Raw genomic sequence first — 18808 nt, 5'->3', positions numbered from 1 at the left:
GTTCAAGAAACCAGTTTGAGATGATCTGAGCTTTGTGACATGGTGCGTTATCCTGCTGGAAGCAGCCATCAGAAGATGGGTACACTGTGGTCATAAAGGGATGGACACGGTCAGCAACAATACTCAGGTAGGCTGTGGTGTTTAAACCATGCTCAGTTGGCGTGCTCACTCAAAAGTCTCTAAGTGTAATTGGGTGCTGGTCCAAAAAATTACAGCAAAGCAGAAAAACCAGACAGCACTCACTAATAAGTATGATACTTTTTAATATAGTGGATTGCACAGCAGCAGTCGAACGGACACATTTCAGCTCATAGCCATCCACAGCGTTAGGAAAATGGCCACTTTAGAATGAAAATACAGACAGTACTTAGTGACCCTCATGCCAACAAGAAGCCCAGTCTAGTTTTTAATCCACAAAACTTGTTTGGGGGATCGGAGGATAAGAGCTAGACGGAATAACAGCTACACTTGAAATGCATGGAACCCACATTTTGAAAATGTAATAAAACTCTGCTAATGCAAGTGGGTGAATGCATTCTTGTGATTGGAGGAGAGTATTACCCATAGAGTCCATTACAGGGCTCTACCTGTGCTAATAGAACAAGGGTTACAATATTATAACGTTTGTTTCACTCCATTTGCACATCAGGGCAACAGTGCAGCTATTTTTTTCCCCTTTTTTTGGACTTGGCGATATTATATATATTTGTACTCAATCAATTCATGTTTATATATAATAATAAACAATATATAGATATGATTGCACCAGGCACTAAACTGCTGACTTTTTTAAAGAAAAGCCATTTAAGCAACAAGGAATTGTTGTTAACAGAGTACAGTGCTGGCTGCAAGGACAGAATTGAAGAGATCATTACTATTGTGCTCCTTTACCCCTTTTCCATTAAATTAGATCTAGTTCTAGAACCGGTTCTGTTCAGGATTCTTTGAACCTTGATGCTATCAAGCGAACCAGCCTGCGTTTTTATCAGTTTTGAGCCAAACCATTGCAATCAAGGATGTGTCATCAGTGGAGGGCATTGCACAATGCTCAACATAAGTAAATAGGAGAATACAGCTTGCATTTGTTGTTATTACAGATGTGTTTGTTTTTTTTATCCAAAAAACAAGTGTGGACCAACTATTACTGAGACCACTGCACAGTCTTTTCAGACTATTTCTAACTTGACTTTGTCATTTCTGCCTTCTCCATCTTCACTTTCCAATCTGTAGAATATGACACACCCATGGTACACAATTCAGGTTAAGGAAAACCTGTTTGTTTGTTTTTTGGTTCCAAATAGGTTTTGAACCAATTTGTCTTCTATTTGAAATGCTCTGAACAGTTCCAATGTTCCATGTTGGTGGAAAAGGGGTATTTGTTATGTGTAACACTACCCATTCATAGAGTCTAAGATAACCAATGTTCCATTTCTCATTTTTAATATCTAGGCCTCACAACACTGAAAGTCTGAAATGGCCAAGAGACCAGCCCTGTCTACTGCAAAAGGTGGACAAATTTACATGGGAAGTGAAATCGGAGATTCATTTTCACTTTTGGATGTTGTCTATGCAAATCAGTTTGAAGGAGAGATCATAGATCCAACAGTTGCTGATCAGACCGAGGAGAACTTTTACAGAGGGGCCCCTCCTGAATGGTTAAACTTTCACATTAGTGACCAGGCAGTGTCAGATGGCACGGGAACTCCTTTCATCAGACGAGATGGATACGATACACTCGTAGAACAAATTCGCAAAAGGAGAAGATACCCTGGAACACCCACAATTAAATTGTTCCACCAGCCAGGATGTGGGGGGACGACACTGGCGATGCAGGTGTTGTGGGACTTGAGGAAAACCTTCAGAAGTGCTGTTTTAACAGGCTCAACCTCAAACATCACAAAAGTTGCGAAAGAAGTGGTCCACCTTTTCACAGCAGGCAGCCGAGGCCACCAGAACACTGTGCTGCTGTTACTGAAAGATCAGTTCATTTTGGAAGATCTGCAAGACAGAATTATGGAAGAGATTGCTGAACAGGAGATAGACACTGATATGCCTGTGGTGATTTTACTCAACTCTGTGAGAGCAAGTGACCATGTAATCCTCAAAAAGGAACATTCTTTCATAGTTAAACAAAAAGCTAAGAGGAAGGAGAGAAAATTTGTCATCCTCAAAAAAGAACTGTCAGAAACAGAGAAACAAAAATTCAGTGAGAAAAAAGAGAAGCTCAGCAAAAAGTATGGCGATAAATGCAATCAATTCCATGGCTTCAACATAATGCAAACCAATTTTTCTCAGGCTTACATCCATGAAGCATGCTCTGTAATCAGAAACATCAAAAAAGCAAACATACCAAAGAAGACCCAGCTTGCTGCCTTTCTATCCCTGCTGAATGCCTATGTACCAGGCTCATATCTCCTGGAGTCTCAGTGCCTGGATTTTTTCAAACATGACGACTACATCCATGGAGACTTTTCACTGGAGGATACAATGGAGCCCTTTAGCCATCTCATCATCACCTTCCAACCAGATGGATCTGAAAAGAGGGTCTGCATGGCTCACCCTATGATAGCACAGTGCTGTACTGAATTGATGGCTGAGGCAGGTGTGACCAGAAGTGACACAGCAAGAAACCTCTTGAAGTGTTTGTGCGGAGATGATGTTCCTCCATTTTTGGTTGGTTTTGTCAAAGACATGCTCACCAAAAGGGAAATTAAAAAAGATGAAAAAAATGACAATGTAGAAAGGCATCACAGAGGACCAAAGAGAAGAGAAGATGACCAAGAGCTGTTTTCCAGACTGATTCTAGATATAGAGGAGATGGAAGACAAAAAACAGAGTGCATCAGTTTTAAAAGTTGCATCAAATACATTCGTTCAAAATGCCTTGTTTCCACAAGCCCTCGCTCGCTTTTATTACAAAGAACTACAAGATTACAACAAGGCTGAAATGTGGGCAAAAACAGCAAAGGATAGAGATCCCAAAAAATCATTCATTGCGGATACACTGGGCCAAGTCCATAAGAACCATCTGAAGAACATAGAGTGTAATGCCACACCAAGAGAGATTTTGCAGCTGGCCACAAAGGCCATTGAAGCTTTCGAAGATGAAGAAAGACTTGCTGAAAACGAACATGTGACAGACATCAAAGAAGATGGCAAGACCAGAGTCTTGCGTCCTTTTAACACCAGGGGGCAGTTTGGTTATCTACAGGTTTGCAACCTTGTGTATGACCTACTTGTCAGCCACAACGAAATTTGGAAAGAAGTTCTCACAAAGAATGTGTCCTTGGGCTCTGTCCTTGAAGCACTGGGAGACAACAAACTCTTCAGATTTTACGATCTAATAAACAGCCTCAGAGATGAAGTTGAGAGAAAATTTGAATTTTTTGATACATTTTTAACTTACTCAGAGTCTGTCATGAAGAAAAAAGATGCATCATATGCTTCTAAGGAGACCTCAGAATGCTACAGAAAGTATGTCGGAGACTCAGCAGCCAAACACAAAGAGAAATCTGATCAAACCATACAGAAGCTTAAACAAAAACTGGCTGTTACTTCTGCTGGAGTACTCTCGTGTCTTGACAGAAGATGCACTGTATCAGAGGTTAAACAGATTGCTACATGGTGGGAAGAAATCTGTCTAAGCAAAGATTCCACTGGAAATGCTTTAGCCAACTACATTCTCGCCAACATTATGCTGATAAATAAGAATGAGTCACCATCCAATTCTGACTATCAAAATGCGTTTAGACAGACAATGCCACTGAGCTCAAGAGATGCACCTGAGTTTCACATGTTAGCCCTGCTCATATGTTGGCCTACAGATGACGAAGACAAAGTTGTCTCTAACCTCAAACAATTAATTACACATGTTCAGCACTCCTATGAACGTGAATATGAGACACTCTTTCGATCAAGGCACCTTCGCCCTCTGTTTTTTATTGGAAAAGGTAAAGGTCTGAGAAGATACATTCACAGGAGGGTCCTCGAGATCTACTGGACAAAGGATGCCCTAAAAGACTCAAACCCTAACTGGAAGAATGAGAATATTTTTAAAGATCCCACAGTCCAAGAACACCTTCTCAATGTTGAAGGAGTGGTGCGAAACTACAGACTGTATGCAACTTTCAGAAACACAGAGATTGAGGTGGATGTCAATCAAAGAGACAGCCTATGGAAATCTGGTAAAGTTTCATTTTACCTTGGCATCACCATCGGCGGTCCTGTAGCCTTTAGAATACAGCGAAGAACTACCACAGAGGGTAAGGGAGGAAACTATTGTCCTATAATTTAATTAACAATTATTAATACCTACTTAATATACATGTGAGCCTATATTTAATTTGTAACAAAAACATTGTAATACAAAATGTTTCCACTTAGTAAATAATAAGACTCAAACATAATCTGTGTGGTATATTTCTGATGTTTTATTATTGGTGGAATTTATAGAATCTATAATAACAATGATTTACTAACCATTATGAAAGTCAATAGTAATGGATGCCTTATTAGACAGGCACCAAAAAATGTTAAAATGTTTGATTTTAATGTTTATAAATATATCTTAATAAGGACCTTCAGGAGACTTGAAGCTAGGAGCTTGTGGTGGTGCTACGGTAAGTCTATCCTTTGCTTGCTCATTTCTATTTGTTTGCTTTGCAAAACAACTGTTCCAACTACACTAACTATTTTTTATTAAATATGCATTGCTCCCTGAAACAGGACCCCAGTGACTGGACAAAACTTGAACCAGAAGTCAAGAGAGTAGATGAGGTTCAAACCTACAGGTAAAGATTCATCAAAGCACGGAGGAATCATTGACATTTAAAAAAGGCTGTTATCGTAACTTCCATCCATCCATCCATTTTCCAACTGCTTATCCTCTTGAGGGTCGCGGGGGTGCTGGAGCCTATCCCAGCTGACACTGGGCAAGAGGCAGGGTACACGCTGGACAGGTCACCAGACTATCGCAGGGCTGACACATAGAAACAGACAACCATTCACACTCACATTCACACCTACGGACAATTTAGAGTCATCAATTAACCTGCATGTCTTTGGACTGTGGGAGGAAGCCAGAGTACCCGGAGAGAACCCACGCTGACACGGGGAGAACATGCAAACTCCGCACAGAAGGGCACCCCCACCCGGGATATAACCGGGAACCCTCTTGCTTTGAGGTGACAGTATTAAAGGATAACTTTGGTATTTTTCAACCTGGGCCCTATTTCCCCATGTGTATGTGTGCGTATGATTAATAGGTACAACTTGTTATCGAAGTTATCCTTTAACCACCACACCACCATGCCGCTTATTGCAGCTTATAAACTTTTTTTTTTTTTTTTCAAGATTATTTTTTGGCCATTTTTGCCTTTAATTGATAGGACAGCTAAACTTGAAAGGGGGAGAGAGAGAGAGGGAACAACACGTAGCAAAGGGCTGCAGGCTAGAGCCGAACCCAGGCTGCTGCGGACAAGGATGATGCCTTTGTACATGGGGTACCCGCTCTATCCACTAAGCCACCGAAGCCCTGCAACTTATAAACTTGAGCATTTTGGAAAAAATCTTTTCACTTAGTGTTTCAAACATGAATTTAAAAGATGAGATCACTAAACATACCAAAACAGTAAAGCAAAATGTAGGTACCAGGTAAATCCTGTAGCAATACATTGCCCCCAAAACAGAAAGGTACAGGAAAATAGCAGATGCATAATCCATGGCTTATTAAATCTGATTTTGTTTGTTGACATTTTCTGCATCACAGTGTTTTAAAATCAGTAGAATTAAACTATTGTGTGAAGGTAAAGCTTGGTGTGCTACACACTTTTGACCCACAAAGGTCAGTACAATAGTGCTTTACACAGACTACACAAAAATTGTGTTAAGTTGCTATTTAATTCAAAAGTTCAGTCCATTGTAAATAAACACCCCTTTGTGTTCCTTTTCACTCCTTAGCCTCCAGTCTGACGCAGGTCGTTTTGAATGCAGCGTGTCTGCCCTGCGCTGGGTTTGTAAGGAAAAGGTCAGCTTCAAATACCAGTTCTGCTCGTGGGAGGAACACATGAGGAGGCCTTCATGCATGGATCACATGCCAGCAGGACCCCTACTGGACATCACAATCACAGCTGGGAAGTTGGAGGAGGTGCATCTGCCACACTGGGTCTGTGTAGGTGAGGTATAATATAATGTAAAAACACCTTTTCTGACTTTCTGTAGATTTAAATAAACATATGCGTATTGTTTCTCCTCACTAAAGTTGTGCATGTTTGTTCTTTGCAGATGAAAACTCTACAATGTCAGACATGTTTGTAGTTCTGCATGTGGATACCTGTGGAGATGTTTTGGAGCAAGTGTCTGAAGTGACATCGTCCCACGTCAAGTTACTCCGGACAACTTTCACTCCAATCGGTGTAATGATCTGGAAGAAACTGGGCATTCCATTTCACTTTGACACGTTGATATACAAGACAAAAAAAGAATTCCTCACATTGGACATTTACCTGGTGCCACCTGATCCATCCCTACAACAGGTTTCTATTTCATTTGCAATAATAACTACTTTAAACAATTGCAAGATGTAACACGTACACATCTGGGAAAACAGCGTAGTTAGTTGTATTCTCTATTAACTGGAAAATGCACAAAACCACTATGACTATGCTTAAATCATAGCTTTCCATCTCGTTTTTTTTACAGGAAGTGGAAAAAAAGCAAAACTCTTGTGGATCCATAACAATCCTTAAACCAGGCCCAGACAAGTCCATGCAGCTCGGAAATAATTTCTCCCTCAAAACAGACATGGGGGATGCAAAGATTCAACCCAGCGTATGTGTCAATTGTTTTAATATCTGTTTTAATATTTCTGTATCATTGAAAAAATGTGTCAATTGAAAGATCGTCACAATTGAAAATAATGGCTGTAAAGAATAAGTCTTTCCATTTATTATGTTTTTCACAGACACGAGAGCTCAGATATGACAACAGAAATGTATTTGAGGTGTTTGTCAAAAATGCAGACAGCGACTTCACCCTCAGGCTTGAAAGTGAGAAAGAAACTTTCTGGACCTGTACCATCCATAAAGGTCAGTAGTTTTTTTCATAATTTTTTATTTAATTCAACTTTTTTTCGACTTTGTTCTGTTTAGCTACAGTCCCCTCCAAAACTGTTGGAGCACAAGGCCAGTTCCTTTGTTTTTTGTTGTACACTGAAGACATTTGGGTTGCAGATCAAAAAACGAATATGAGACAAGGGTTCAGAAATTCAGCTTTTATTTCCTGGTATTTACATCTAGATGTGTTCAACAACACAGGACATAGTACCTTTTGTTTGCACCAACCCAATATTCAAGAAAGCAAACTTATTGGAACAAATAGTCTTAAATTAACTCAAAGTGCATAACCTTCATGGTAGTGATGGCCAAATGAGGCCTCATGAACCACTGTCTGTATTTTCTGAAGCCACCAGATGGCGCTGTCTGTTCAACAAAGGTTTGAAAGCACACTTCATTGCCAGTCCTTCAGCCTTTATCCTTAAACCAAGAGCGCCATCTGATGGGGTCAGAAAATAAAGAAATTGGTTCATGAGGCTTCATTTGGCCGTCACTACTTGCTAGCAATATCTGCATTAAGCCTGTGACCCACTGACATCACCAAACTGTTGCCTTCTTCATATGAGATGCTTTTCCAGGCTTTTACTGCAGCCTGTTTCAGTTGTTGTTTGTTTCGGGGGTTTCTCCCTTCAGTCTCCTCTTCAGGAGGTGAAATGCATGCTCTATTAGGCTAAGGTCCGGTGATTAACTACCCTGGAAATCCAGAGTTCTCGCGAGAGCACAATTTGAATTTGCTCAGCGAGTCACTCTGGCAATCAGTAATGATGCTCATTACATATGCCCATGAAACCGAGCTGCACCAATCACATCGGTGTATCTGATATAGGCGGGCCAGAGGCGAGCTAAACAGATGACAGCGCTGCGACAACGATGTCTGGAATCAGTCAGTAAACATTGCAAGATGGCTACGGATGAACACCAGTTGTTTGAAACGGCTTTGGCCGCTACAATGAACGAGTTAGACTTGGCTTTTTCTCTAAAAGAGGAACAGAAGACGGCGCTCGAATCTTTCCTTTGCAAGAAGGACGTTTTTGCTGTTTTGCCGACCGGATACGGCAAGAGTCTAATCTACCAGTTAGCTCCGCTGGTAGCTAAGCTCTGGATACGTCACCCCGTGTATTCCTCTGATTGGTCGTAGTATTATCCAATTGCGTGCAGTGATATTTACAAATGCATGCTAGGTGCCGCCCCTCGAGGGCCATTTGCATTACTCATGGCCAGACCCTAAATCTTTCTAGATTTGGGTCTGGATTTCCAGGCTAGTGATTAACTTGGCCAGTCTAAAACCTTCCACTTTTTCCCCCTGATGAAGTCCTTTGTTGTGTTGGCAGTGTGTTTTGGGTCATTGGGTCGTCTTGCTGCATGATGGAGGTCTTTCCAAATAGTTTGGATGCATTTCTCTGTAAATTGGCAGACAAAATGTTTCTGTAGACTCCTGAATTTATTCTGCTGCTACCATCATGACTTACATTGCCAGTAAAGATTAGTGAACCCATTCCTGAAGCAGCCATGCAAGCCCAAGCCATGACACTACCTCCACCATGCTTCACAGATGAGCTTGTATGTTCTGGATCATAGCAGATCCTTTCTTCCTCCACCCTTTGGCCTTTCCATCACTTTGGTAGAGGTTAATCTTGGTCTCCTCAGTCCATAAAACTTTGTTCCAGAACTTTTGTGTCTCATCTCTGTACTTCTTTGCAAATTCCAATCTGGCCTTCTGATTCTTACTGCTGATGAGTGGCTTGCATCTTGTGGCAACATATTCTCACTCCGACCTTGTCGCATATCAACGTTTGGTCATGGACTTTCCACGTCCAGATACCATGTGCAAAGTACCCTGGGTGCGTTGGTTGTTGACGTTCTGGGACACCGTGTCAAGTTCTGCCTGTTACATTCATTGTCTTCTATCAAAATGCACCTCTGTTTTCACAAGAAATTAAACGTTCACATACAGTCTCTTTCAAAATTAATGCACTACGTCAGTACAACACTGCGAATTGACCTTTTTTTCCCCTTGAACAACAAACACACATGGTTGGATTTAGGCATCAAAAGCACGTGGTTAGGTTTAGGAAAAAAGAACAGGGTTTGGCTTTAGAATCAGGACTTGAACCATTCTCTTGGGTGAAAGTCTGTTTGTTGGACCCATCCACCACCCCTCCCGCCTGCCCCACTCGGACATTTGCCGCCTTAATTTTCATCCTTCACGTTCACGTTTTCATCCCAACACGTTTTCCCCTGACGCCGCCGGGGGTCATCAAACTATAACAGCAAGTGGCCGCATATCATACCAACGATAAAGGACGCCTTTTTTCATTGGTTTCTAATGCCTCAAGTCACAGCCCAAGCGCCAGATTTCGATGACTTCAAAGTGAGACCAGGCTCCTTGTGTTATGGCCTCTATATTTCTCCTTCTGCAGTCTTCTCCAAACAGCGGATTGTGATACCTTCACACCTGCTCTATGGACGTTGGTGGTGATGTCAATGACTGTTGTTTTTGGGTTTTTCTTAACTGCTCTCACAATGTTTCTGTCATCAGTTGCTGTTTTTGACCTTGGCCAACCTGTTTGATGTCTGTTGCTCAGTACACCGGTAGTTAATTTCTTTTTCAGGACATTCCAGATTGTTGTTATGGCTATGCCCAATGTAAGTGCAGTGGCTCTGATTGATATTCCCTCTTTTCTCAGCTTCAAAATGCCTTTCTTTTCTCCCATAGACAGCTCTCTGGTCTTCGTGTTGATGTATCCTTTCTTGACAACAAATGAAGTTTTCATGGGTAAATACCAAGAGTGGACATTCAGAGCTATATAATGTTTAAACAATCAATCTTACAGGCAACACCTGGGCAATGAGAAACGCTTGTCAGTCACATGTTCCAATACTTTTGCTCACTTGAAAAATGGGTGGGTTTAAACAAAAGGTACTATGTCCTGAGTTGTTTAACACATCTAGATGTAAATACCATGAAATAAAAGCTGAATTTCGGAAATCTTCTGAAACCTGAAACCCAAATGTCTTCAGTGTACAACAAAAAACAAAGGAAATGGTTGCATTCCAATTGATTTTCGAGGGGACTGAAAATATGCTCAGTTGGCATTTTTTACAATGAAAAAAAAAAAAACCCCATCAAGTTAAATATCCATTAATTAATCAGCCTTGTGACCCATATTGTATTTCAGGAGACTACCAAAGTCAGAGCACTGATCACAAACAAGGTAAGAAAAAAAAACTGGGATTGAAAAGTTATGAGATGAATTCACACAGTGGCTTCAAACAGTTCAGTTCACTGTTTTAGACCGTTACAACTTCTGGTGTTCACTGTTGCTTTGCTGTTATCGTCCTGCCTCAGGCCAGCATTTTGTGGATCGCCATCGGAGAGCTCTGATTGAGAGAGTGTGCGATACAGAAGCCATCCTGGACAAGCTTATGGAAAGGGGGGTGATCTCAGATGAGAAGTATGATGCTGTGAGAACTTTAAAAACCACACAACGCCAGATGAGGGACATTCACAAGTTTGTGACTGCAGCTGGCACCAAAGGCAAAGACGCTCTCTATGAAATCCTGAAAGGGATGAGAAGTATGAGGCCTCTCATAATTGAGCTTGAAGAATCTGGATAAAGGAACAAAACATAAATGGCAAAGGAAGTGCTGTGCCCTTGGACATTTGACACAAAGGACACTGGACACAATGTTATCCATCAAATGTTTAGCCTCCCCCTTACAGGGTCAAACAGTCGAGCACTTGTCTCTGCTGTGAAAAGAGATGCTACAGGTCATTTATATCAGCTGATCTCCATCAGACACCTCTGATGAAAATAGTGATTTCATTTAAAGGGACCTAAATGGCAGCACTTTGCCCCATGAAAAATCACTAATTATAGTTTTAAAACACAACCAGTTAGTGATGGCCAAATGAGGCCTCATGAACCACTGTCTTTATTTTCTGAAGCCACCAGATGGCGCTGTCTGGTCAACAAAGGTTTGAAAGCACACTTCATTGCAAGTCTTTCAGCCTTTATCCAGTGCCATCTGGTAGGGTCAGAAAATAAAGAATGTGGTTCACGAGGTTTCATTTGGCCATCACCGCCAGGCATGTTCCAGCAGAAACATGATCCAACATCAGGGAGAATTTAACAACATCAGCAAACAAGTTTACATGTTTCCCTGACATTAGCATGTAGCTACATGTAGCAGTGTTGTGTCATGGCAGCTGAGGAATGTTTTTGTATTGCGACATTTTCTCCCTTGAAAAAAATCACCAGTAAAAGCTTCTAAACACAACTGAATATGTTGCAGCAGGAATATGATCTGGAATTGTGGAGAAATTAACAACAAAGGCAAACAAGACCATGTTAGCATGTGGCTTCATGTAGCAGTGTAGGCTATGTAATGTAAACATTAGCATTTGTAGCGTGGAGCAGATGTCCATATAGAGAAATCAGTCATGAGTTGATGTCAGCTTGTCTCGAAAGTCGAAAAAAAAAAACCCCCACAGGAAACAGAGTATTCAGAAGGGTCTGAAGCCTGAGGTTTTTGCTCACAGGGATTACTTTTACATACTTTTACCTAATTATTTGAAACTTTGACCACAATTAATATAAACATCTGACACTGTAACACAATATATAGGACGGAATAAAAGGAACAGCATAATAGGTCTCCTTTAAGGACACTAGGTTCCTAAAACTTCAATCATTTGCTTGGTATCTATTTTAGCATTTTGTGGTCTGGGTTTATGAAAAATATGAAAATATTAAATGTGTTAAGATGACTAAAGGTCATGCAACATGTAAAGAAACATGTTTTTTTAATGGAAAAATTTTTGATATATATTTTTTGTACTTTAAGTCTATTTATTACTTTATTTTATGTTAATATTGTGTTTTAAATCAAGCGAGATGGGTCAAGCAAACCTCGTGTGATTGCTAAGGTCACATCTAAGCACATTTTTAAAGACAGATTATTTTGTTTAAATGTTGTTTAAATTGTATATGACACTTGTAAATCTTTATCATCTTCATCGAGCCAGAACCTGGGCAGAGCTCCAGCCAGGGTGGTCAATTTTTTTTATTATTATTCTTGTAAAAGTGTGTGAGGGAGAACACATGACTTTTGATGTTTCACTGTAATGTGCTTGACTAAAAACTGTTGGATTTGTATGGTTATGAAGAGACTTGAAGGTTGGTTTGTTTTTGTTTTACTTTATTTCTTACCAGGAATCCAACCAGGTCCCTTCAGCTAAATGATAAGACCAGAATAATCTGTACGTTGAGAGTCTTAATATAAAATAGGTGAATTATTTCAATCTTGTTCATTGATTGTTTTTCCCTTTGAACTGCTGTCTGTCATTTTATGTTCTCTCTGTACTGTTGTGAAAAAAAAAAGATTAAGAAGACTAAGTATACACTCATCGGCCTCTTTATTAGGTACACCTAACTAGTACCAGGTTGGACCCCTTCTGCCTTCAGAGCTTTCTTGGTGTCATAGATTCAACAAGGTCCTGGAAATATTCCTCAGAGATTTTGGTCCATATTGACATGATAGCATCACACAGTTTCTGCAGATTTGTCGGTTGCATTCATGATGTGAATAAAATCCCCCACACCATTACAGCTTCACCACCAGCCTGAACCGTTGATACAAGGCAGGATGGATCCATGCTTTCATGTTGTTTACACCAAATTCTGACCCTACCATCTGAATGTCGCAGCAGAAATCCAGACTCATCAGTTCCACACAAAGACCGTGACAGTACTATCCAGCAAAACACGTCACTTCCGTCATGCTAGGGGCACTTCCGTCAAGCCAGAGGCTTGTGTCACGTCAGGGGCTTCTGCTCCGGGAAAAGACAGTGGACTGTTATATATACAGTATCTTTGCTCCGGGGCTGCAGCTGAATCCGCGTCAACAACACGCCTGACCGGCGTGCATCACATTTAAGTGTCCCCTGGAAACACTTCCGTTGTGTTGCGGTCTATTTGCAGCGCGTTTTTCTAATGTGTTGTGTTGTGGTCTTTGCATCGCTTTTTCTAATGTGTTGTGTTGTGGTCTTTTCAGCGCGTTTTCTAAATGCTGCGCACGTGTTGTCAAATTGATGAAAATGTTTTCTCAATTTGCTTGTGTTTTGTCTTTTTGCATGTGTTTTCTTAAGTTGCAGTGCTGTGACCTTTCAGGGCCACCGTAGGTACTCCCTAAGTGCACATACATTCAGAACAGGTCATATTTGATGGTTATATGTAAAGGACCATCCTAAAACTCGAATGATTAGACATAAATTATATGAAAATATCATGTTCAGAAGCAGATATGCACTTTTTTGTGTGATGCTGTGATACAATGGCCCCAAATTTTAAGCCCTGAATTTACCTTGATCCACTAAGTATAAAATGGAATACTTTTAATATGTTATTTGGATGTCCTAACAGCTTTCCTGCCTGAATGATATTCACCAGTATTGCCTTGTGTTTGTAAGAACCACGTGGTCGTGGTGACGTTTAACCGTATCCGCCCGCCAAGTGGAGTGCAGACTCCACTGCGCACCCACTGTGAGTTTACTTGAGGAAGTCACCAAAGTGTGTGGAGGAGGACGCTGTCAGTGGAAGGCAGAGCTAAGGTTAGTTAAAATCTTCTCTGAGAGTTAAAAGTTACCTATGTGACTTGTATTCCCGAATCCCGGTATTAACACGGCTCTAATGTAAAGACCGTAGTATTAGTAAGCTCCGACGCTATTTAGGCCACATAAACATCTAACCAATACTTTGCGATTAGGCAGTTATCCCTGATGCATGACGCAAACACACACACACACACACACACACACACACACACCCTCAGTGACAGCTAAAGGCTCATAGGTTGGTTTCACTTTAACAGAGTCCATGTTAAATGCAGAAACATAAGCAACCATACAGGCGAGGAAATGAGTAGTTTTCCACCGCCTAGCTCATAGTTCATCTCTCCACTCACCTCTGGCATGTCTGCTAAAATGGGTAGTCCTGTCGTCTTGCTTGTGTTGTAGGGGAGACTGGGGATGGTTGTAACTGCACCGCTCTCACCATGAAGGGATGACCTATAGCCCTGTTTCCACCAGACACTTTAAGTATGGCACCTTTGGAACCAAAGGTAACCCTTCAGACATGGTGCCTAGACCCTAGAGTTTTCACAGTACCCTTAAATGTGGGCGGGGTTGTTGTCACTCACTGCTCCATCCAGCACTAACTGTATTTCCTTTATCAGTCTGCACCTCGTTTATCGTCCACAGAACGAGGCTGCACACCGACATTTTCAGAACAAAATAGAACAGGCTGCAGTGAGAGTCTCTCCATGGGATATTTAGAAATAGCTGCTTTGTGTATTTAGTCCTTCTCAGGCAAGCTCAGGGGTTGAGTGTTGCTGGAGCCCACAGGAACAACACTCCACAGCACTTTTTTTTTCTTCAAGTGAGGATTAGAATATATGTAGGTCACATAACCCAGTCAGAATTAATATATAAATGCTTGAAGATCCACTCATTACTAAAAGTGTATGTCATATAAAAACTAAAGTAATGGTCAAAGTTGTCACAGTGAAATTTAAGGTGTGTTGATTGATTCACGTCATCAACTCATGCATTGAGTAACATTACAAGTGAACGTTCCACCTTAAAAGTAGCCGGCAGTCGGCCCAGTGAATTAATTTATTTTTTCTCAGACTCCAGCTGCTGTGAGAGGCAGCAAAACATCCTTTCATTTTATAGTTATAGTCTACGAATAAAACTCTCCACAGTATGAACAGTGGTTACATGAGCCTCAAAACCAGCCACAACTCAGCCCTGAGCAGAGTGACCGTCCTCTATTGACCAATCAACAGACTGCAGTGTTCACAGCTCCACCTTTTAGTACCAGATCTGTGTGCTAGGTACCCCAAAAGAGGGGGGACCAAAAATGGGGACAGTACAGAATGGTTCCATTGGTACCATCCACAACTTTTCACAGTGGAAACGTAAAAGAAAAAGTGTACCAAATTGAATTGTACCAAACTGTTCTGTGGAAATGGCTTAGAAGAGTGAGAAATCCGGGTCTCTTTCTACTGAGCAGTGCGGTGTGGTACAGTTCCGTACGCTTTTGTTACGTTTCCACTGTGAAAAGTTGTGGATGGTACCAATGGAACCGTTCTGTACCGTCCCCATTTTTGGTCCCCCCTCTGTTGGGGTACAGCCTGTTTTTATGAAACTGCTTGTGACATCTCCATTGTGGCTTTGACTCGTAGCTGAAAACATGTATCCTATTTCCTTCAAAATACTGAGATATTTATTGTGTATCGCCAGTCAGCCTGTAATTAACGAGATATGAATTTTTGTCCATATCACCCAGCCCTAGCTTCAAGAAACATATTAATTATGAATCATTTATTTGATCTAGTTTTATCCCGTTAAAACAATACTTACAACTAGGATAATTTTGATCAAAAACCCTTTTGATTATCTTGATTGTTGGACAAAGGAATATATATCAAATGGACACGTTTGGATTTTATGACTGCTTCAGAGGTAGGGAGTCACCATTTACCATCTCTCCTTTACCATGCAGGTACATCTGAATAAACTAGTCTTCTATGGTGCTCATGGTGTCAGCAAAATGAACTCAACAATTGAATTGTGGAGACTCTATCTACAGATGTGTAGCATCTCCATATGGACAAAAGTTTAACATTTGTATTTGTATGCAGTATCTAAACAGCTAACTAACATTAGCTCCAGCGGGTAGACAACAACCTGGCTTTATACATCCAAAGAACTTCTATTAAAATGAGCTGCATGGCAACCAGACCAGGCTTCTAACTGAGACAGGCCTTTATTTGTAAAACACATGTAGCCACACCTGGCTAGTTAAAGGGACTGGGTGTTTAATTGAAGTTTTACAATATTTAGTTTTATAATCCCACCTCATGCCTTACAGTCATCAGAGCTGTAAGAATTCTAATCTGTGCTGTATGTAATTATGTTTTGCTGACAGCAGTCTGCATGAAAAAGTTGTATGAACTGACACAAAATGTTGGATGTGTTTGTCTACAGGTGTGGGCTCTGCCGTGAGTCTGTCTAACTCCCTCTACAAGAGCCGGGGGTCATGTAAACATATTGCTCTTCAAATTGGATGCTGCAGATGTCTGGTGTTATTTTTCTCAAGAACTAAACCATGGATGATACTTACCAGTACCCTGTTTTCTTTGAATGCCAAAGCCTGGCAGACAACCAGGTGAAGAGCTTGCAAACGTATTTCAGCATTCGCCACAGATCCGGTGGCGGAGAATGTGGATCACTGAGGAGGGTGAATGATAAAACCTACAGCATTGCATTCAGACATCGAGGAGGTAGGTCAAGAAACACAATATGGTAATTATAGATTTAACCGAATGTCCAGCAGAAATCCAGACTCATCAGACCAGGCAGCGTTTTTCCAATCTTCTATTGTCCAGTTTTGGTGAGTCTGTGTGAACNCAGACCAGCCCGTCTGGCACCAACAACCATGCCACGTTAAAAGTCACTTAAATCACCTTTCTTCCCCATTCTGATGCTCAGTTTGAACCACTGAGTTGCAGCCATGTGATAGACTGATAAACTGTTTGCTTTAACGAGCAGTTGAACAGGTGTACCTAATGAAGTGGTTGGTTAGTGTATGTGAAATCAGTAAACTTGTATGTTTCTGTTGGCATTTTTAGCAGTAACTGTAACATTTAAAGATACAGAATTAAACACAGTAGACCGACCTATCTAATGTTTCGACTGTACTTATTTTATTACTGTGTTGCTTTGTTAGTGTCCTTCATAAACAAAATCTAGCAGCTCAAAAGCTAAGTGATGTATTGCTGTGGACGTGGGCCTCAGGAAAATGTAATTTAGCCTCCTAAAGAGACCCACTTAAAAAAAAATCAGTACCTATTGAGTATAGTACTGATCTTTTCTTTTAGGTGGGCCTTTTTTGGTGGCCTAACCAGTTTAGGTAGCATTTGCTCAGCACTGTTTCATTTTGTTTATTTGGCACACAGATTTTCTACCCATAAGTTATCGCAAACAAACATTGTGATTTGGTCTGTAGGCCATTAAAAAACATGTTGGCATTCTTAATTTCCTCTTTAAATCAATGCTGCCAGCGATGAGGTTTGTTTGGAAGTCTCTGAAGGTCTTGAATAGGCTGTTAGAGTGAGAAGTAGTGTACATAACAAAAGAATACAGCAGTAAAAATCTGCAGCAAAGTACTAGTGAAATTATAGTTTTTATTCACTGCACTAGCTAGCTGTAAAGTACCTGAGGAAGTGGAATCAGCTGTCATCCATAAAACATGACTGCATGAGAACCAACAAAGCAGGTCATTATAACTCATGTTGAAGTGCTGTGAGAAAGACGGTAAATAGTAAAACTGTGCATTGTATCCCACTGTCATTAATAGAGGTAGGAGAGAAGTAATTAAATAAAATAAGACAGAGGATAAAACAAGTCTAATGTTGCCCTACGTCCTACATACTTTCCTTATTTTCTAATAAGTGACAAAAAAGAGACAATTTATTTTTCTCAAATAAACAGCAATGCCCTCATTTAAAAATCACAATAACTATCGGGGTATCACAATGCTCAGCCTCCCGGGAAAAGTTTAATCTAGGGTGCTGGAAAGGAGGCTCCAACCGATTGTCGAACCTTGGATTCAGGAGGAGCAATGCGGATTCCATCCTGGCTGTGGAGCAGTGGCGCAGCTCTTTACCCTTGTGGGAGGTATTGCAGGACTACGGGGTACCGGGCTTACTGCTATGAGCCATCCAGTCAGTGTATGACCAAAGTGAGAGCTGTGTCCGCATACTTGGTGTAAAGTCAAACACATTCTTGGTGAGTGTTGGCCACAGCCAGGGTTGTCCCTTGTCACTGATCCTGTTTGTGATATTCATGGACAGGTTCTTGTGGCGCAGCCGGGGGTAGGAAGGGGTCCGATTTGGAGACCTCAACATTGCATCTCTGCTTTTTGCAGTCAGGATCAGAGTCTGCACCTCCAAATCTGAGGCCATTGTTCTCTGCTGGAAACTGGTGGATTGCCCCCTCTGGGTTGGGATGGGAAAGGGTCGGTTGAGGTGGTTCAGGCATCTGATCAGGATGCCTCCTGGGTGCCTTCCATTAGAGGTGTTCTGGGCACATCCCTCTGGTAGGAGGCCCCGGGGCATACCCAGGACACGCTGGAGGGATTACATGTCTAATCTGTCCTGGAAAGGGTTGCCGGGGAGAGGGATGTCTGGGGTGCTTTGCTTGGCCTGCTGCCCCCGTGACCCGGCCCTGGATGGATGGAATAACTAATGTCATATTTTCTGTCTTAGATCAGCAGGCGGTCCTGCAGAGATCTAAGCATGTTATGGATGATCTGGTGTTTACTGTCCGAGGCAGCCTGGAACGTCACGCCCAAGGTCATGTAGTATTACAGGTCAGCACAACATTGCTGTCATTCAGTGAAGGTTGTTTATGTACAAAATATATATATATATATATATATGTACACTGAACAAAAATATTAACGCAACACTTTTGTTTTTGCTCCCATTTTTCATGAGCTGAACTCAAAGATCTAAAACATTTTCTATATACACAAAAGACCATTTCTCACAAATATTGTTCACAAATCTGTCTAAATCTGTGTTAGTGAGCACTTCTCCTTTGCCGAGATAATCCATCCCACCTCACAG

The 18808-nt window shown here is 41.2% G+C and overlaps 2 protein-coding genes across 12 annotated transcripts in view; both read left to right on the top strand.

The window, feature by feature from the left end:
• LOC126404488 (NACHT, LRR and PYD domains-containing protein 12-like) overlaps nt 1-18808 on the top strand; it is a 59895-nt gene that overhangs the window by 502 nt on the left and 40585 nt on the right. The gene's annotated exons all lie outside the window — the stretch shown is intronic.
• sb:cb1081 (NACHT, LRR and PYD domains-containing protein 1b allele 2) overlaps nt 1-18808 on the top strand; it is a 32716-nt gene continuing 13908 nt past the window's right edge. For 2 of the 10 annotated variants that reach the window (XM_050067741.1, XM_050067746.1), the window contains exons 1-5: nt 1-127; nt 1450-4261; nt 4575-4618; nt 4725-4789; nt 5958-6172. In XM_050067741.1, coding sequence (XP_049923698.1) covers nt 1474-4261; nt 4575-4618; nt 4725-4789; nt 5958-6172 — 3112 coding nt within the window. In that variant the 5' untranslated portion in view covers nt 1-127; nt 1450-1473. Of the gene's footprint in view, nt 128-1449; nt 4262-4574; nt 4619-4724; nt 4790-5957; nt 6173-6281; nt 6533-6698; nt 6828-6960; nt 7085-10290; nt 10327-10460; nt 13725-14129; nt 14234-16163; nt 16460-18445; nt 18550-18808 lie in introns of those variants that run through there. The other 8 variants (XM_050067744.1, XM_050067745.1, XM_050067743.1 and 5 more) reach the window with 8 other exon arrangements.

The sequence above is a fragment of the Epinephelus moara genome, chromosome 17 (assembly GCF_006386435.1).
Source record: "Epinephelus moara isolate mb chromosome 17, YSFRI_EMoa_1.0, whole genome shotgun sequence".
In the NCBI taxonomy this organism is placed as follows: domain Eukaryota; kingdom Metazoa; phylum Chordata; class Actinopteri; order Perciformes; family Serranidae; genus Epinephelus; species Epinephelus moara.
The sequence above is the reverse complement of the archived record's forward strand: the minus strand, read 5'-3'. Positions and strand labels throughout refer to the sequence as shown.